Genomic DNA, 20,088 nt, shown 5'->3' on the forward strand with positions numbered 1-20,088 from the left:
GTGTACCTTTCAGATGATGACCCATCGTTATTTGTTGGAACTGAAATAGTCTTGCTTGTTTTTAAAACTAAGCACTGGATTTCCTAAGTCTAGAGAATACTGTGCTAATTATACCTGGAGAATTTAACCTAGAAATTGTACAAAAGCACTACCAGAAAGAAATTTAAACACAAAAAATAGCAGGTATTTGGGGGCAAGTATGTTAGGAACAGAGTAGGGTAGCTGTGTCTCTAGCTCTCCCCTTCCCTGTAGTGTACCTGTCCCACAGGCGGCAGAAGGCGGTGACGGACCTGAGAGGCCCCTCTCCCTGCCATGGCTGTGGCCCCGGTGCTGTGGGGTGAACTCAGTCCTGCGGGTAGTTGCTGTGTCCTGGTACCTCCCCCAACCCTCCCCTCCCTCACCCCAGTGGTTGAGACTCCCTAGCGGCTCAGACAAAGGCTGGTAGAAGCCCCCAGGCCCAGGTGCCTGCCTTTCAGGTCTGTAAGGCCCTTCAGGACCTGCTGTGCCCTGGCTGCTCACGCTGACTTATGGGATGTTTATAGACGTCACGTTTTAATTGATCTCATGCTTTACTCTTGGTGACTCTTCACTTTTTAAATTTTTTGAAGCTGTGAGATTGAACTGAGCGTGGTCTTTTGTATTACTGAGTGTGAATAAAGCAAAATGCCACCATGCCTACACCTTGCAGGTCAGCATGTGCTCCTCCTGGAGGAGAGAGGCTGGTTCCAGGCTTGAAGCAGGGCGTCTGGTCAGAGAAGGGTGGGTTGGGCATGGGGGCTCCTCTGGTCATGTGCACTGGGGGCAGCCAGTGTGGCTTCCCTGCAAGCTTTCTGTTCTGTAAGGAGCCTATTTCAAAGGAGCTTGAAGGTATTCTGAATGATGATAATCTAACATTTTTCAGATTCATGTTTTATACACGTATTTTTCAACAGACAATATACTGTGTTAAATTTTTTATGGAAAAATACATTTTTTTCCAGCTTTAGAATCCAGCCATAATTCTGATTTGTTGGCTTCTTAAAATTCTGAATGACATGGTAATGTGAACGAGACTAGTGTGATCTTAGGTCCACCGTGGCCAGCTGCAGATTCCCAACAATTCCAGCACTAATGATGCCCTAGGACACCATTTTGAAAGAAATGAGTCATGAGAAAGTACAACTTCCTCTTGTGTTAAAAAAATAAATAAAAATCCAAACCTTGAAATAGCTAAGACATGTCACGTAAAAATAGCCACTGCCTACTCGCCCCAGCCTGTGGCCTGCAGCCCCTCTCGTCCCAGTTGCCAAGGAGGAGCTTCCAGTGGCTCCAGGTGCACCACTCTGCATCTCCCACTGAGTTTGCTGTGGAATGGATGGCCCTGTGACTGGCATGCTGATGTTACATGGAAGGCTTGGAATCGGTTGATGAGGGCTGCCAGGTGTTGGGGCACTGGGTGGCTAGTAACCTGTCTGCCCTCATACGACTAGCTAGTAAGGAGGCACAGGACCCTGCTTTTAGGGATTTCAATCCACTGAACTCAAGCATGGGTTGATGTTTGCATGCGTCAGGGAACATCTCGCAGATGTCTATGTAAAGCGTGAAGACTTGTAAATTTTAAAATCTACCCTTCAGGCCTGGTGCTGCCTGCATGTAGCTGTTGAACTTCCCAGTGTCCCCTCCTCTTCCCTGGCAAAGAATTATCCCCCGACCTGCAGAGGGACCCCTAAGGTGAGACATAGTGCCTGGAGGGAGCAAGCCCAGTCTCTGAATTGCCAGGTTCCATTTTCTCCCTCTGCAGATAGCTGCCCCATGGCCCTAGGTCAGGCAAGGGTGAGTGGATTTGTGGTGCTTGTGGAGCCACGTGATGCCTATGGAGCACCTACAACACATGGATACCCCATGTCTCTGCCATCCTCATCCTTGGGTGGGGCTGTCTTCCCACGGTGCCTCGCATCTCCCTTCACCAGGATGGCCCAGTTACAAGAGGTGATCAGAGTCCCAGGCTTCTGTAGGCTTATCAGCAGGATTCGACTCACAGTCCAGACCTCAGGCAATGTGGGTGCCAAGCTTTGGTGTCACTCCATGTTGGGAAACTCAGCCTGGCCTGTGTGGTGCTTATGGAATGGGAAGCAAATGGGCGCCACGAGTGCTCCCACACTTAAGAGGCAACACTGCATGCACAGCCTTTCCTGCATTTCCTCTGATAATCTATCCCAAGCTCGGGGAAGCAGAGCGCCCCTTCCCCTCAGCCGGTCAAGAGGTTTCTTTGGGACACATACAAAGCCCTTTATGGGCTTTGTCCTCGCACCCACCCTGAACATCCAGGCAAGCACCACCTTCTATAAAGACATAGGCCAGGGCCCAGAGAAGGGAGGAGAACATACTTATGTTGGGGACGCATGTGTGCTGGGCATCCTGCACCCTTTTGGTCAGCTGCAGATTGGCCTAAGAAGGTTTATGCTATTAGGGAATCCTGTGGCCCCTGGTGAACAAACAGGCCTCTCATTCTGGATGTGTGTGTGCGCTGCCCTGGAAGCTGGCCCGGGGAGTGGAGGGGCAGCCACCAGGCACTTTGTTCCACTTGAGCTCTGCTCTGCAGCCCCAGCCCATAGCCTGTGCTGGCAGAGTGGGCATAATCAGCGCTATCATCCTATCCTCTGGGTGTACAGGTCAGTGAGACCCAAGCAGCAGTTGTGTGTGTGTATGTGTGTGTGCGCGCGCACATGCGCGCGCAGAGGTGTGTGCATCCAGGCCAAAGTGTGCCAAACAGCGGCTGTCTGCACTGTTCCAGGCTATACTGTAGAGGAAAATGGATGGGCTTTCTACAGACCCACTACCCAGCCTTTTCTGTTTCTGAAAGGGATGTTGAGTGTTTAGGTGCTCTCCAGCATCCGATGCACCTTCACACCCACCCACTCACTCTGGGGGTGTTTTATGACACCATAAAGGAGCAGTCCCTGTAGTTTCACTGGTGTTGACTTTTTGGACAGCTGGGCTCCTCTTAGCTGTTGCCTGGAGCTTTCTGGATATTTCCTCTAAATCTCTGAGTGATGTGCCAGTGGCAACCAGAACATGGTGCACGTGGCTCGCGGAAGTGCAGCCGGATGGTGCTTACCAGGTTCTGCCTTGGGAGGGGTGTTTGTGGGTGGCACGTTCTAAAATGCCAGGCTGGAGGCTTGGGTCCTCAGGGAGAGGCTCAGATCCGCAGGAAGTGGCTTTTCCCTCACCCTGTGTCCCCTGTCTGCTCCGAGCCATCTTTTTCAAATTGAGGTTTTGTGGATGAAGCACCTCCCACTGCTGGAAAGCCATGATTCTACGTGTTTTCTGGTCTGTGGCTCTTGACTTTTCTCTCAATTTTGTCCTTGAAGAGCTCCTCTCCTAGGATGAGGCATGAGCAGAAGATACCCACATCTGGCGGCTCCTCCATCTCCACAGGGCCCACGTGGAGCTGGTGGGTGGGGCTGGGGGCACCTGGCTGTTTTAGAGGTTGGGGTTCCCCACCTTCTCTTTGGTCACAGCGGTACTTTTTAGTGTCTTAGATCCTGGGCTTCCTCATAGGATTTGTTTAAAGAAGGGATCCTACTGCTTAATAGAAGTTTGAGAACCAGTGATTTATGTTCCTGTGGTTGGGTTCTAAAGCTATTCCTTTAGCCAAAATACTGAGAAGCTCGGTGGTACCAGATTCTCCAGGTTTTGCTTATGTGTTTGCTGTCTCAGCCCTGGTCAGCCACTTCTCCAAGGAGCCTTGAGCACATGTAAGCCTAACCCCTCCTTCTGTTCTAAAACTAGCAGGGTGTTAGCATCCATTATTGTGTATTTATGCATTGATTTAGTCCTTCCACTTCTGAACATGAATAACACAAGGGAACTTGCCATAAGCCATTAAAAGCTGGATAAAATATAGGACATCATGGTTTTCAGTCATTGGGACAGTGGATAGTACAAGATCTTGGTCTCTGAGAGAAGGAAGCAAAGTGTGGTGAGCCCTGTGCCTACCTGGGCTCCTGTCCTGAGGCAGGAGATGTGCCTGTATGTGCCTAATGGGAACAGTCAGGGCAATGCTGAGAACAACTACAGGCCAGCTATATGCTGAACAACCGCCAGGGTTTACTTAGGCCTGGGCCATGTTATTGCATCCAGTCAGACTAGAGATATGTCTGAGCCTCTGTGACAATGAGGAGAGACCCTAGAATGGGATGCCTACTTAGGCCACTCCTGACCCTGACTAAGAAAGCTTAAACACAGCTGTCCCAAGAATCCGTCAGTTCTACAAGGAACATCATGCCTGCTGGAGTTAACTTCACTACTCTTTAAAGGAAGAGAGTAAGGGGCGCCTGAGGGACTCTGTCGGTGAAGCGTCTGCTTTCAGCTCAGGTTGTGATCTTGGGGTCCTGGGATTGAGCTCCACATCGGGCTCCCTGCTCAGCAGGGAGTCTGTTTCTCCCTTTCCTCCCTGCTCCTGCTCTCTCTTGCTCACTCTCACTCGTTCTCTCTCAAATAAATAAATAAGATCTTTAAAAAAATAATAATAATAAAATTAAACACTCAACAAGGGAAATTCATGATGTCTAGCATCTAGTAAAAATTACTGTGTGCGAAGGAGCGGCTGTCACGTTTCAGTACTGCTGCTGTTTGTCCTACCTGACTGTCCTGATGGAAGGGAAAGCGTTCTTGGACACTCCTGGCTCTCATGTGTGGGCCTCGTACAGGAGTCCAAGGCAGAGGCTCTGTGAGTATGTGAGCACATGGACGAGCAGAAACAGAAGGGGAGTGGGATTTTTAAGCGTTTAGTATTTTAATGGTATATTACAGAATCTTCTTAACCATATAATCCAAATCCTTTTTCTTCCAAAGAAGTAATACAGATATATCAGCACTGAAAAGACATACTTGCAAGAGGCATTTTTTGTTCTATAGTTTGCAGAGTAACACAAAATGTTCATTAAAATAGAAGACAATGGAGTATTATTCAGCACTGAAAAAGAAATAAGCTACCAAGCCATGGAATACATTGAGGAACCTGATACACAGTCTGTGCCAGCTCTGTTCTGTGGGATTCCAGCCATAGAACGTTCTGGAAAAGACAGAACTATGGGGATGGGGATAGATGAGTGGGTGCCAGGGGCTTGGCAGAGAGGGCAGGGCTGCAGAGGCTGAGCCCAGGGGTTCTTTGGACTGTGGGTACTCTCTGATGCCATAAGAAGGATACATGTCCGTATAAACATGTCTGAACCAGGGGATGTACACCACCAGGGATGAATCCAGATGTGAACTGTGGACTCTGGGTGACAGTGATGTGTCACTGTAGGTCCATCAGTTGTAACAAATGCTCTATCTGGGGGAATATCAGTGTGGGGGCATGGCATGAGGAGTGATCTCTTAATTCCTTTTAATTTTATCATGAACCTAAAACTGCTCTGAACAGTAAAGTTTTCATAAACAACTGAAACCATCAAACATAGAGGTCCTTAAAATCAGAGACGCCTTTTCCTTGCACGCCTTCCTTCAGGAAAATCTTAATAAAAATCTAGCAAGAATGGTCAGTGTCAATTTTGGATGAAGATTAACTACTGAACCTTCTATTTTATGTTTCATATGTTACCAGCCTTTCTACATGTAATACCAAACAGAGCAGGGCTTTGGACACAGAGCTTTTCACTGACCACCCAGAGCCCTGGCGATCTGCACCAGTCACCGACCAGCAGGAAGTACAGTGTGACACTTCATCAGCGTGTGGGTGATATTCTCAGATGTCCAGGGATGGTGATAAATGTAAAAGATAAAACCAAACTTCTTTGTTATCAGCAATATTTATGTGGTCCAAAGTTTCCAGCAACATTAAAGGTTAACCAGTTAGTGACCCTTTACAGCCAGATTATAATATGGCCCTAAAGTTATTTGAATAATGTATTTATTGTCAAGATTTTGTCATTGTCCCATCTGGGCAGGGGCAGAGAAGGATGCTGGATCGCAGATAGATTAATAGAACTGCTCACCAGCATTTAGGACACCTCCGCCCAGTCAGACCTGTGTCTGGACAGCTTTTGCCCCCACATCCACTACGCTCTTGATTTGCAGGATTTCTTTTAGCTGCAGACATTTGGTTTAAGTCAGGAGTGTTTGTGGAAGTGGAGCCGAATGCCAGGCTGCTAGGGCACAGTGCCTTCCGGACTATCCTGTCGCACCATTTGGTACTTACTGCACAGATTGGAGTTTCAGCAAATGGCTGTGTTTCATGTCAGGGAGATACTCTCACTTGGCTTGGCTCGCTCATCTGCTATAGGCGAGGCCCTGCCTTAACCCTCGATTCTCTTTAAGGAAAAGCTGTTGCTTGGCTCTTCCTTCCTGCACCGTTGGGTGAGGTGCTCTGGAACTTTCAGCAGTGCCAGCCTGCAAGGCCCATGGAGGAAGAGGATGGCCAGCGAATTCACACAGCTCTCCCCAAACAGGACCAGCTCTGCCAGGTTCATGAAGAGCTCATCCCTGGGTGAGCCAATGTCCCTCTGCAGCTTCAGCCGGGCCCGTCGCAGGAGTGCGATGCTGTAGAGGAGTCGGCAGACAAACGTGGTCAGGGCCATGGCCAGAACTACTGAGGGAGCAGAGGCTGTATCTCTCTTGGGAGGGGCTGCCCGCCGGGCCAGCTGGACAACAAGCAGGATGAAGAACGCCAGCTTCAGGACAAGGGCCAGCCCAAAGCCTAGGCTGACCTTCACAATTTCATACTCTGGCCAGGCGGTCAGTGGGTCTACCTGGCACAGGGTGGTTTGGAACAGCTCCCCAGATGTGCCCAGCAGGGCCACCAGCACCAGGGAGCTGCAGAAGGCACAGCCCCCAATGGCAGCCAGACTTGCCACAGAGCTCTGGGCCCCATTGATGACCATACGCAGGCAGGGCAAGGAGCCCTGCAGCAGGAACACAGAGAGCATGGCCAGCTGTGCGTATTGCACATTGAAGTAGCAGACGTTGGCCAGGAAGCAGAGGATGGCACAGCTCAGGTTGGTGGTGGCCATGTAGTCCGGCCGGCTGATGGCGGTGAGGGAGAGCAATGTCACCAGCATGTTGGTGACAGTGAGGTCTAAGAGGAATGCGTCCAGGCTCCCCTGCCTTGCGCGGCCCTTTATGAAGGTGGTCAGGTTGAAGAGCCCAGCCACCAAGCTTATCGGGACACTCAGAGCCATGTAGACATGCAGGCATCTAGAGATGATGCTCTGCGCGGCGATGACATCTTCCACTGCTGTGGAGACGCAGCTTGGGTACTGTACCCATGACATGTTGTGAGAGCTCATCCCGACCACATCTGAGCTGCAACAGAAGCACACCAGGGTGTTACTAGGCTGTCACCACAGGGTCACACTGAGGGGAAAGGGGGCTGCCCTGGCGGGGAGGGAGCCTGTGCCTGTAGAAGGGACTCCCACCCAGGTGGATGGGTCTAGGGATCAATGTGACAGCCAACTTCCTTCTGGGGGCATTCTGGCCAGGGCCCACAAGAGCAGGGGCCTGATGCCCCTCTGCCTCTCCTCCCACATCAGAATGAAACATACTGCTCATAAGAGAAACACTGTTTTGAAGTGAGGTCACATCTGAGTCTCACCCCTAAAGCATTGGGGGTCAGTGAAAGATTGCAGGGAGTGGAGTACCAGGACCCGGATTTGGAGCCCCTCCAGGGCATCATGCACATTTCACTCAGGACCTCTGCCTCATGGAGGGAGGAGCAGCCAGAAGGCGCATTGTTCTGTGACACATTTGCATGTCGCCATCCAGCTTCTGGACCCAGAGGAATTCTGATGGACTCTGGCCTGTCTGAAGGGACTGCACTCGTAGTATTGACTCTAGAGACCAAAAGGTGGTGTGCCTCGGATGCTGGCCCCCTGAGGACTGCAGTGCCTCATGCTCTTTCAGCTGGGAGCTGTTTGATTGTAGCCGAGCTGTAAAGTCCTGACTTGGGGCTTTAAATTGCAGTGCTGACAGACTCATAACCGTTCCGGCCAGTCTTTTGTCACAGAAATAATTTCGTTTCTGTATAAATGTGTCTTCCCACTTAAATTTTAACCAAATAGCAGACAAGGCTGGGAGACAGCATCGGTGCTCACTCAGAGGAAGTTGAAGAAATTCAGTTGAAAGGTTCATGTTCATGGAATGCTCACGGGTGGGCCTTGCCCCATGGCCAGCTTTTGTGTTGTCTGCAGGGATAGCTTGAGGCCCTGACTAGCAGAGTCACACAGTGTGGCCCACAGCACCAGCACGTATGTCAAAAGAAGAGAGCACACGTGAATGGCCTTTCTTCCTGACTTCACAGAACCAGAGCCATCTCAATAGCAGATAGCATGTGGAAGCATTATTATACACACAGGTTGTCTGACATGTGGCATCTTTGCGTACGTTGACATGTCACTGGCTTTTCTTACTCCTTCCCAGATGCCCGCAGTGGCCGGACAACTGATGCACTGTCCTTTGCTGCCTGATAGCTGTGGGTGCACCGTGTGGAAGTGGGCTCAGGAGTCACTCTCCCCATGCACTGACCCTGCTCCCCTCCCCGGAGACCTGCAGGGGACAGGAATTTGCCTTTCTCCAGGTCCACGTCTGGCCTGCTTCATGAGGAACATGGTGAACTATGCTGTTTTCCATCTGCTGCTGAAGGTGACGAATGATTGCCAGGACACTGAGTGACTTCAAAATTAAGAATAGTGACCTGAGAGGAAGTGATTTGGAATGCTAATCTGTAATTAAGGCAAATTGGAAAGAAGATCTTGTGAACATTGACCACGGGTCAGGAAACAGCATTAGGCTGTTCTGGTGTCTCATCCCTGCAGCTGGCCCATGTTTCAGGCACTTCCTGTCTCTGCTAAGGGCTTCCCCAGACATTGGTGGTCAGAGGCCACCTGGCTTGTGGCAGTTAACCCTGTTACTTGATTTAGCGGCCAGGCGCTGGGTCACCCAGCCAGGTGGACAGACGGTGTGTGTCTCCAAATCTGGCCTTGAGAGCACATCCCAGTCCCAGACCGGTCAGCTTGTTGACATCTTCTTGTCTTGCTCTGTGCTTTTCTTCAGAGGCAAGGAGCCTGCCTTCGGGCCAGGGGAGGTGCAGCCTCATGATATCTTCTTGTTCGGTGTGTGAGATGTCTGGTAAGAGGCCTCTCGACTGGTGGGCCTGCAGCCAGGAGCAGGTGTGCTTCCATTGACACACGTACTCACGTTGTGTGGTGACCTCGGCTCTTGTTCCCAACTTGCCCGTCTGCACGCTGAGCTCCAGGACAGCCCTTTGCCAGGCAGTGTATCATTCAAGGACAGGAGGTCCCTGGTGTGCTGCTGGCCCCCAGGTCCCTGTAGCACATAAAGTGGGATACTGCTCCCTGCTGCCTGTGCCGTGCTCCGTCTCCTGGATTTAGCTGAGGTTTGCGGGCTCTGATCCTTTTGCTACAGGGCTGTGTGGGCAAAGGGTGGCCTGCTAGCATATTTTTATACGTGCAGAAGTGGGCCCAGGGGTGAGATGTCCCAGCTGGGAGACCTGACATGCTTCCAAATCCCTGGTCTTGGTGAGGTCAGCCTGGGAAGGGTTGCCCCCTTCTGGGCCCAGGGAGCACAGAATCTTCTCCCAGTGTGCCTCACCCACCCCACCCACTGTGTCTCTAGGCTGGGCCTTCGTAGAGCTGAAGGTGGCACCCAGTGGCTAGGCCATCCACCGTTCCTCCCCTCACCACCATGTTTGGGTTTTATTCGGAAAGAAAATAAAAGATGTAAGACATTTTCTCATGAAATTGCCCATGATTACTGCTCTTCTGCCAAACTCCTACCCACATCCCTGGCTGTCTCATATCTCTTACATCTTATAGCTTCTATTTGGCTTTAATGGCCCTCTCTCTCCTCAAGCCCCTCCGGCTCACCCCCAAAGGGCCAGGAGGGTGGCACAGCCAGAGAAGACCCTGAGACAGCTCTTGAGAGTCAGGGCCTTCTCTGATAGATAGTTACTACTTGCTGAGTGTTGAGCACTTGCTACACTCTGTTGGAAGCACTTTATATATAATAACTTCTTCAGACCTTGCAGTTTTCCTCAGGAGGTAGGACAGTTAAAATCCCACATCTTCATGGTGGAGGTGACTGCTCTCAGAGCAATGGAGTGGTTTGCTCACTTAGCCAGGTAGGTGATGATGGCATCAGGATCAGAACCTAGACAGTTTGACCCCAGAACCTGTACAGTTTAAAAATTTACATGCAATAAAAGTTACTTTTTGGTGTGTACTATGGATGCATCTGGTCATGTCAGCACCACGACATGCAGTCCCGTCACCCCCTAACTTCCCTTATGCCCATTTCTTGGTGCTCAAACTGTCCCTGCACCAAACCCCTGCAGGCAACCCCTGAACTGCTGTCTTCCTCTCATCATGACTTCTTCCTCCTCATTCTGCCTCTGAGACTTCTCTGTAATGTGTGGGTCAGAGGTCATTCCTTCCTGTTGCTCAGTAGCATCCCAGCCGTGTGGATGAACCGGTTGTCTATGTGTTTGCCATTCCAGGGACATTTAGGTTATTTCCAGGTTTGGGCTCTTATAAATACAGCTGCTTCAAATACTCAGATGTAGGTTTTTATACATGAACATACAGTTTTATAGGTGAGCATAACACTTTTCTTTCCTTGGGTGAATACTTATGAGTGGGGTCTTGTTTTTTTAGTTTTAAAATTTTTACTTGGTAAATTTGACATTTTACATTTTCTAAATTTAAGGCATATAGCATGACTTTGATACATTTATGTATAGTGATTCCAGCCATTGGGGCGATGCTGACCCGCCTGGTGTAATCCTGTCTGTGCTCCTCAGCATTGCAGTGGGTCTCTGGCTTAGTCATTTCCTGCTTCGTGTCTGCACCCTTAGACACTGCCAGTTTGACTCCCACCCCCATCCCACCATCACCACCCTTTCACTGGTTTGGTTTTTTTTTTTAAAGATTTGTTTATTTATTTTAGAGAGACATCATGCGCACACACAAACGGAGAGGCAGAGGAAGAGGGAGAGAATTTCCAGCAGGTTCCCTGATGAGTGAAGAGCCTGACTTGGGGCTCTAACTCACAACCCTGAGATCATGACCTGAGCTAAAATCAGGACTCAGACCCTCTGCCAGCGGAGCTACCCAGGCGCCCTGCCTTGTTTTGTAAATAGGTTTAACTTCTTTGTATTCCTATAGGACTTCTCCTCTTCTGTCTCTGAGCATGTGTGCTGTGGGGCCATGCATGCTTCTGGGAAAGGCTGCGGGTTTGTGCTGCACCTTCTTGATCTGTACACCTGCCAATGAGCCCTTGGGTTGCCTCTGTGCGTGTATGTCTGACTTGATGTGAAGTTGCCAGTGTTTGCCCGAGAGGCTGTGATGTTTTGCAATCCTGCCAGAACTTAAGCTTTTCAGCACAGGTCTTAGCTTAGGCTCTGAATTCCCCTGGAAAATAGGTTGACTCTCCAAGGCAGACCCCATGCCTTGTTCTGGTGCCAGTTTCAGGCCGAGAACCAGGGCTTCTGGGGCCCTTTTCTGAGCCACACAAAAGGGCTGCCAAGGTCCAGTTCTGGGGTCCCCTGGGAGCTCCCCGAAGCCAGAGCCTTGAGAATTTTGTGTTCTTTACAGCTGCTCCTGGCTGTAGCTCCTTAAATAGACTTTCAGAATGGGAGGGGCTTGTGGGGCAGTTTCCTGTGGGTATGTGTTCCTTCGGCCTCCCCAGGGGCACTGGGCAGAGCAGTGGGGTCCTTTCCCAACAGGGGCTCCTCTTGGATACTTTGTACAGACCTGTCCTCCCTGGCCCTAGAGTGGGGAAGGGGGGGGTTGCTCTCCCAGTAGGGGCTTCTCTTGAATACATCGTTACAGACCAGCTTTTAGATCCTTGGGAGCTCTGCTCAATGCACTCAGCATAGGTTGTTCCACCCTTCTTGTCATCTCTGTGGATGAGTAACGACTCCAGTTGCCGGGACCCCATTGTGGATGCTTACAGTGTCTGAATTTTTGCTGTCGTTTTTTCCTGGATCCTTTCCAGTCCTGTGCTCATTTCACATATGATCCCAAAGAGACTCACAAACTTTTTGTGTGTGGAAAGAGCCTAAGCTTTTGAGGTCAGGATTCTGCTGGGTAACTGTGCCATGTTCTTGGCCTGGCCAGCCAACACGATCTTCCACCCAAATCTCTGAGTACAGCCTGTCTCTGTGGCTCCATTAATCTCAGATGTGAGCCTCTGGGCACTCATCATTTGGCGACCCATCATTTGTAAGCTCTGGCTGTGGTTGTTTCTCCACCACCATCTCATAACATTGCAGACGTGTGACAATGTGGTGGCTGAGATTCATGCTCCATGTTAATCTAGTGGTAGGAAAGTGGGCAGGCGTTGAGTTATAGGTCAGAGCACAGAGAAGGTAAACTGCCTTTTGTCCCGGCCCCTTGGGAGAATTCCTAACCCCTCTGTCCCGAGGCACCAACCTCTTTCCCTCTTGGCCTGCTCCTCCCCCTTGCTCCCTCTGGCAGGACTTGGCTTTTTTAGCGCCTTCTGGTCTTGGCTGTGTAAATGTTTCCATTCCATTCCAGTCGTCCGTGCTCCTTGCAGATGAGGAGCCGCTGTGCCTGATGAGTCACTGTTCAGCCCATACATGGCCAGGCCCCATGCTGTCCAGCCCGGCCAGCTTCACGAAGGTGGTGCAGTGTGAAGGGCACAAGCTTTCATGGACACTGGGCATAAGGGCCACCTGGGACTCAGGCCCAGATGGTATGTGGGAGCTGGTCCCAGGGTCCCTGCCTCTGGCCACCCCCACCTGCAGGCTGGGAAGGGACCATGACCGGCAGTGTGGCCCCTGCCAACCCTTACTGCTTCTCTGGGGACCTGGTGCTGGGCATCTCTTTCCTCTCTGTCCTGGTGGTTCTAAAATACAAATTCCTGAACTATTCTGAACGTCTTCTATGAGTTTTGCAGAAAATAACCTCATTGAAATATAAAGATTAAAAGGTTTCCATTTTACTCCTTTTGAGTCTTCCAAGACCTCTGTCTCTCCTGGACACACTTACATACACATACATGCCTCCAGGAAACACAGCTCATCCCTGTCTGTCCTGGCACTGGAGCAGCCCTGTTCCTCACACAGTGGACGTCCCTGTCTAGACAGAGGAGCCTGCCTTGCTGCTGTCCCTGCAGCTTTTGTGGATACATTTAGCGTCCCTGCATAGGTCAGAGGGCAGGCCGAGCCCTGGGCCTCTGGGGCCTACGAGCTCTTCCTCTGACACTGAGCACACTTCTGCTGTTGTTCCCTTGGCTTCTCAGCAGCCATTTAGAGGCACAGTGAGAGGAGAGCCCCTTATGTTATGAGAAGCTTCCCACTGGTCCTGGTGGTTCTGAGGGCAGAGATGACAGGGTTCTCCTGGCCTAGGGGTGCCCACTTATGTCCATTGGTAGCCCTGTGGTCCTTGGGTGTTTACCAGCATCTCTCAGGGCACTGGGGCCAGCCTTTCCTTCCCAAAGCTGAGCCTGAGAGAACTGTACTTTGGTAAACTTTGGTTTAGAGATGCACCCTCCATCTCCACTCCCACCCCCACCCCCCACCCCGTCCCTACACACTTCCTGAGTATTTGTTAGGAGCCTGGCCCCGCCCCTGGCTGCTGGCCACCACTGTCCTATCCTTGTGGGCCATCAATGCCTTAGCTCGAGGGCATCTGGACCTGGCACCCACATTGGACAGACAAAGGCTGGCCGCGATGAGTGAGACCATGGGCCCCATAGAGCATCACAGCAGGGAGGCCTGCTGTAGGATTTGGGGTTATGTGGTTGATTTGGAGGAGGGTCTGAGGAAGTGGGCACTGTCAGAAAGCGGGAGCTTCACCACAACCAGGGTCCTCTGTGATCTTGCCTGAGGGTGGTTGTGGCATCACTGGTAAAGGCGCAGAGTGCACATTTTGACTAGACAGGAATTTATTGATGTTGTGTGGCCTTCTGTTGTCTGCTTCCTGTTCCCAGGACCTCATCTGATGCTGGTGCTCTGAGAGTACCATGTTGCACTGTAGGGCCAGGTTGGCTGCTGGACCCATGTTTCTGTCCTCCCCCACACTGGCCCCTGCAGTGATGCCACACCCTGTGCCCTGGACCACAACATGGGAGCCTCTACAACTCACAGCTGGTCACCTGTAGAGGTGGGTCTGTGTCCCTACAGACCCCTCCCCTGGTAATCTACCCTGACTTTCCTCGGGCCCCCAACTGAACCCTGCTGGGAGCTGCCTACCCCAGCAAAGGCACTTGTAGGGCCCAGCCCTGTCCCCAGAGGTCCTGGAGGGCTCAGCTCCATGGGCTTCTGTCATTGTGCTATCCCAGCAGCAGGTGAGCACCATCCCTCTGTGAGATGGGAAGCCCGGTGTTTCACTCTATTGGCCTGTGATATTGGGTAAGTTAATCTAGTCCTGGGTGCACGTCAGCAGCATATCACCACTGAGCATCTTTATGAAGATTTTGTCAGATAAGGTGGCATGTGGAGGCACTCAGGTGGTTCCTTCCCACTTACAGAGAGGAATCAGGTGGTCACAGAGACCCTTGCCTTCCACCCATAGAGTGTCACCTGAACACAAAGCCTGCCTTGTGCAGAAGGCTGGCTGCCCCTGCTTGCTTTGAAAACTGGAACCTTCCTTCCTAGGCTCCACCCTCTGGGCGGAAACACCGCCATGTCTGGGCTCCCAGCCCTGCCCAGCCACGGTTATGGAAAGAGACCCCTGTTCAGGCTTTACGCCCCATGAAACCTATACGTTCCAGATTGCCTCCTATAAAACATTCATTGTATGCCGCCAGACCAGAGCCCCTCCATGTTTGTGCCCGAGGAGGGAGACCCAGCCAAGGAATGAATGCCTTTGGCAGCTTCGGTCAATACCCAGATGTGTGACAGTTGACAAGCGTTTCCTAGCTTCGTCTTCAGGACACAGAACTTGAGCCACATTGATCTTTTCTTAATGAGGAAGACCTGAGCAGTCTGCTCAGTTGCTTCCAGGTCAAAATGTTAGGAAAATAGGTCTCATTTTAGTTTTTACTGGAGCCAACCTATAGCATAAAGAAGCCTTAGTTTTCGGAGAGAAAAGGTGCTCGGCTGTGCAGTCGCCAATCTGCCAGCCAGCACTAAAGTACAATGCAGGAGGTGGGGTGGGGGTTGAGGAAACACTTGAGGCAGGGACAGGAAAGCCAAGAGGGCCGGCAGCTCACCTGTGCGAGGGCTCCACACACTCTTCCTCTCCAACCCTGCCGTCTGCTGCTGCTCTGTGCTCACTGGAAACGGGCAGGCACAGACCGATGGTGCTGTAAGGAAGGCAGGAAATCGGTTTTCAGTCATTCAAACCACACACATTGCATTTTAAGCAGAATATGGTTTGGCCACGTGACCCGAAAAATTCAAATAAACCTACGTCAGGAGGTAGCTTAGTGTCACAGACAGAAAAAGTAGTGTGTTGCCTCTGTCTCCCAGTGTCTGTGGGCATCAGCGGTTTCCTGCAGATCCCACACACTGGCTCGTTCACAAAACGGTCCCTCCCAGAAAGCAGGCAACGTCTACAACTTAAAATAGGACCTAAAACCCCACCCATAACATAGGGAAAAGTGCTCACAACCTGTATAGCCAAAGGAAAGTCCCTGAAGCCTTCCCCTTAAGGCACTCAGCTCCAGGGCCAGCACTAGTGCCACCCTGACTGGGGATTGCCCTCTGCCTCCTGACAGCAGTGTGGATGTCAAGGAGCTGGAGTCGAACACAGGGCATTGTTGCCTGAGAGGGTCATCCACATCTTGTTACCTACACCCTGGCAAGGAAGCAGGGCACCAGGACAGGTAAGAATTTCGGAGGGAGGATGAGGTCAACATGGTCCCAAGCCTTGGGGGAGTCAGAAAGTGGCCTGGGACCCCCAGATGCCTGAAGGAGAGGACCTGCCTAAAGGAAAAAAGAGCTCAGAAATGGATTTAGAGGCTTCCATGGCTAACTTCCCCACCCCAGCTATCTCCAAGCCAGCCTGGTTGGAGACATGACATGCAGAGTCCGCTTTATACATCTCTGTCTCTTATGCAGCTGGCCCTGCATGAGAGAGAAGAGCCCTTTGGGGGCTTTCTGTGCAGCACCCAGCCCATCAGGGTCACTGATGGCATCCATTGGCCATGTGAACTCCATGAAAACCCACAGAGGCTCCAGGGAGGCAAGCAATGTCCCCGGGGCTCCCTTGGTCGTTGAGCCCAGGCTGGGGCCAGAGACTGCATTCGTTTGAGAGTCTCTTACAATTTGGACTCCCCACATGGGTCCTACACTGCTTTTGGTGATGAGTACCTGAGAGCAAAGCAGCCTAGGGCCTCTGTTCCCAGAGCCCTGGGTCCAAGGAACTTCCCTGGAGCTTCCTCAGGAGTGGGGCAGCCTCACAGAGGCTTGAAGACTGCTGATAGGGGCTAATGTCCCCTAGAGATGGGAGACCTGAGGCCTGGAGGGGTAGCTGGGCAGTGTGAGCATCACTGGGGCATTCACCTCTCAGATACCAGGGTGACCAGGTGCATTGCCGTTAGACAACCGCCCCCCCCCCCCCCCCCCCCGCCCATGGCCATCAGCTCTGCCCATTAGTGCCCCTTGGGAAGGACCTAGCCTTGAGTCAGGCCAGTGGAGGAAGAAAGCCCTCCAGCCCCCAGCACACAAGCAGAGGTGCCCTGAGCTACTGCTGTGTCTGGCTTACTGGTGTGGGTGCTCAGAGGTCCCAAGCCCCTTTGCACAACCCCGGGGAGCTTTCTGGGTTCTGATTCTGAATATGCAACTTTAGGCCTCACTGTGCCACTTGAGGCTGTTAAGCACAAGCCTTCCATCCTTCCTACTGTGAATGGGTTTACAGAGCTGTGCATGGTTGTTGGAAGGATGCCTTCAGATGACGATGCTGGTCGGTGGGCCTCTTTGGGCTTGTCAGAAGCCTGTCGGGGTTATGTGGGGCCAGGGCACTGCCCCAGGGACAGGCCCCTTCTGGGGACAGGAGGTATAATGGATGTCCTGCCATCTGCTCTCATGTGGATAGTGCTCATGTGCGGGTTCTGCTGGTGTCATGGGATGTTGCTCCTGTAAGTGGAATTTGGGGTCCCCTTAGAGTGAATTCCCAGGGAGCAGTAACTACCTCTGTCTTATGTTTTGGGGCATCCTGCTTCTTGCTCCCATGACCTCAGGCCTTGGGGGTTTGGAGAGCCCCGATTTAGGAAAATAAGCCTTCCCTATGGACTCTCCCAACCTTGTGGGGAAATTTCTAAGCTACTGGAAGAGCAACAGGCCTGTCTGGCCCAGCTGCCATCTCTCCGCCCTGACCTCCTGGTCTTCTGTTAAGCTGAGAAAACCACACTGTCTTTCCCAGCTGCTCTACAGGGAGGCCTGGTGTATGGTTTGGCTCCTTTCTGCAATGTCCAGAAATGTGTTCCATCTGCACTGTAGCTGCTGCTGGCAGACAGGCAGTGTCAGCCTCCAGGCCATGAGCTTGCACTGCCAGCAGTCAGCCCCTAGCTGACAGGGCCCACAAGGACCACCACGACATAGGAGCGTCTTACGCCTCTGCCTCCTGTTCTCGTGGGCACCTTCCCCACTGGGCCCAGCCCTTCTTCACCTGCCAGTGTGTGTCAGGTGAAGGACTTCCACCGAGTCATCCAAGGGCAGATGGATGAAACACAGGACAAGCATAGCTGCTAAGAGGACCACCAGTGCTCGTATCCTGAATTTCTGGTCCAGAAATTCTCTGAGGCGTTGAGATTGGGGGTGGGCAGGCTGGCTAGCCCCCAGGACTCCATTCCCTCCAGCAAGATGGCTGTAATTCTAGCAGTGCTCCATGTCGTTATTGGAGGATTAGATGAGCTGGCACACCTAAATGTGTGAAGCCAGGGATGGTCAGTAAATGCAGGTTTCTACCAGATGGTGTGACCCTCACATGGGAAGGATCTCGCACGTGTCTGAGGTGGGTTGGCCTCTGCAGCGCAGCTGTGGGACCAGCCTGGCCTAGGTCCCTCTCCTGCCCACCATCTACCTACCATTGGGACACTCTGGTGCCTTCTTAGCGAGGTGGCTCAAGGACTCGTCCTGCTTTCTGTCACATCCTGTCTTTGTGTTTCCATGGATCTCATTTACTCCCTGCTGGATTGTCTGCGCCCCAAGGCTGTATGCTTTGAATCAGGGTTGGGGCGCAGGAGGACATGGCTTCCAGGACAGAGTGCTGTGCCACCTCACTCTTGGCCTCTCTCAGTGCTGAGTGCAGATGACAGTGAAGAGGTAGAAGTGTGTCAGAGCTCTGCACACATGAAGTACACACAGATACTGGACATGAGTGAAAGAGGAGGTGCGCTTGACCCCTCACCCTGCCCTGCCTTCCTCTCCCAGAGCACGGGGCCTGCCTGTCAGCTGGGTGGGTTGTTCAACTCGAGTGGGAACTGGCAGTGGTCTGTCCCCACCACTCCTTCATATGTTTCTGGCCCTGTGTAGAGAGGTGATGGGCAGCCCGTTCAGGGAGCAGTGACTCCTACCCACCCTTGTCCCACAACGCACTGTTGATCTTGTCCTTATGTGTGAGCACAGGACAGTCAGGTGTTTTGGTCTCTGAAGTAAGAACATCTGCCCTTGGCTCTGCCCACAGCCCAGCCCAGGTTATGGACACGTGCTGTACTGTGGCCTCTCCCGACAGCCTTCTTGCACCGGGATCTGAACACACTCATGTTCACAGCAGCTCTTCTCACTGTGGCCGCAAGTGGAGAAGCCAGGTGTCCAGCAGTGGAGGAGTGGATAAGCAAAACATATACCCACACATGGAACATTACTCAGCTCTAGAGAGCAGTGGTGTTGGCACATCTTCCACAAGCTGGATGGACCTTACAAACAGGCTGCTCAGCAGGAGAAGCCTGCCACCGAGGACCACATGTTCTGTGACTCCACCAGAGGACATGTCTGGGAGGAGCCAATCCATATAGAAAGAAAAGTGGCTGCTAGGCACTGGGGGGAGTCGCCTTTTATGTAATGTCCTAAAATACCAGGACTAATGACCCCTGCGTGTCTTGATTCGTCACTGAGACACCTTTACATGTTTAAAAATGGCTTTGAGATATAAACCATATAACTCTGCTGTTTGGAAAAATATAGTTCACTGGTATTCAGTAGATGCCCAACATGTGCAGCCCTCATCACAGCCCACTTGAGGGACATCTCCATCCCTCGGAGGGGTCCCACCTGCCCATCTACAGCCGGTCCTTGTTGCCTGGGCTTCTGCCTCTACTTGCAACCAAACTGCTTGTTTTGCTTTCCTTGTCCTGCTGTCATGCAGTCAGCAAGAGGAAGAAAGAGCAGGCTTAGTGTGGACTTAGTAATCTTGGTCTGGCTGTTTCTCTGAAGTTGTATGGGATTATGGGGGCCTCTGGTGGGCATGCCAAAATGGGGGCACCCCCACAGGTGCTGCCAGGACAGGGAGCTGAGCCAGTGCCCCAAGAGGCCATCCTACTGGCTCTTTTGTGATTTATCTCCATGCTCATCTGGCCTTGCTGGTCACCTGAGAATCTTGGAGTAGACCCATAGTGCCAAGTAATGGGGGGACACTGGGAGGATTTGGGATGTTTGGACAAATGTTTTCCTGAAAAAAAACATGTTTGGGTTTTTTTTTTTGGCTTCAACCTGACTTCCAACCCTGCAGCCTGCCCGCCTGTCTCAGTGCTGCCCAACAACCACATGGCGAGCATGGCCACGCCCTTCAGGCCCCAGTGTTTGGTCCACTCAGCCCTGTCTGGCTGGCTGTCTCCTTGCAATGAGGCACCAGTGTGCAGAGGTGAAAAGTGTCCTCCAGAGATTGCGAGGAGTGTGGGCTCCTCCTCCTGAGAGGTGAGGGGTGGGCAAGCGGTGCAGGAGGGCTGCTGGCCCTGTGGGAACAGGCCCTTTTCCAGAGCATTGTTCATACCGTGTGAAATCGTGAGTCCATTGCACAAGCATTTCCTTGATCTTGGAAATGCAGGAGCATGAAGGGACTCACAGTGGCAGGCTCTCAGTCTGTGAGAGAAGTCGTTTGGATGCTTCAGTCATGGAAGCTGCAGGACACCTGTGGAAATAAGGGATTTGGAAGCACTTAACCTAGACTCTAGGGACAGAGGCAC

General features: G+C 51.9%; 2 protein-coding genes across 9 annotated transcripts in view; one reads left to right on the top strand and one right to left on the bottom strand.

Moving 5' to 3' along the window:
• CHLSN (cholesin) overlaps nucleotides 1–20,088 on the top strand; it is a 145,159-nt gene that overhangs the window by 48,084 nt on the left and 76,987 nt on the right. The gene's annotated exons all lie outside the window — the stretch shown is intronic.
• LOC112929292 (uncharacterized) lies at nucleotides 4,759–20,074 on the bottom strand. 2 transcript variants are annotated; one of them, XM_072753355.1, is made up of 3 exons: nucleotides 19,896–20,074; nucleotides 15,175–15,267; nucleotides 4,759–7,284 (listed from the first exon to the last, which is right to left on the bottom strand). In XM_072753355.1, exons 1-3 carry the CDS (start codon nucleotides 19,925–19,927, stop codon nucleotides 6,279–6,281), a joined length of 1,131 nt encoding a protein of 376 aa, XP_072609456.1. In that variant the 5' UTR covers nucleotides 19,928–20,074; the 3' UTR covers nucleotides 4,759–6,278. The 2 variants fall into 2 exon arrangements, with proteins under 2 accessions (XP_072609456.1, XP_025867070.2); XM_026011285.2 differs by lacking the exon at nucleotides 19,896–20,074 and adding an exon at nucleotides 17,574–17,827.

Source organism: Vulpes vulpes, chromosome 3 (genome assembly GCF_048418805.1).
Source record: "Vulpes vulpes isolate BD-2025 chromosome 3, VulVul3, whole genome shotgun sequence".
Classification (NCBI taxonomy): domain Eukaryota; kingdom Metazoa; phylum Chordata; class Mammalia; order Carnivora; family Canidae; genus Vulpes; species Vulpes vulpes.

Bases quoted from the DNA above. Each gene is read 5' to 3' on its own strand.
- LOC112929292 (XM_026011285.2), bottom strand. From the start codon at position 17,647: ATGCTTGTCCTGTGTTTCATCCATCTGCCCTTGGATGACTCGGTGGAA. The intron at 15,268-17,573 runs GTGAAGAAGGGC...CCTTCCTTACAG, and splicing joins CACCTGACACACACTGGCAG to CACCATCGGTCTGTGCCTGC. The intron at 7,285-15,174 runs GTGAGCTGCCGG...CTTCTGTTGCAG, and splicing joins TGTGTGGAGCCCTCGCACAG to CTCAGATGTGGTCGGGATGA.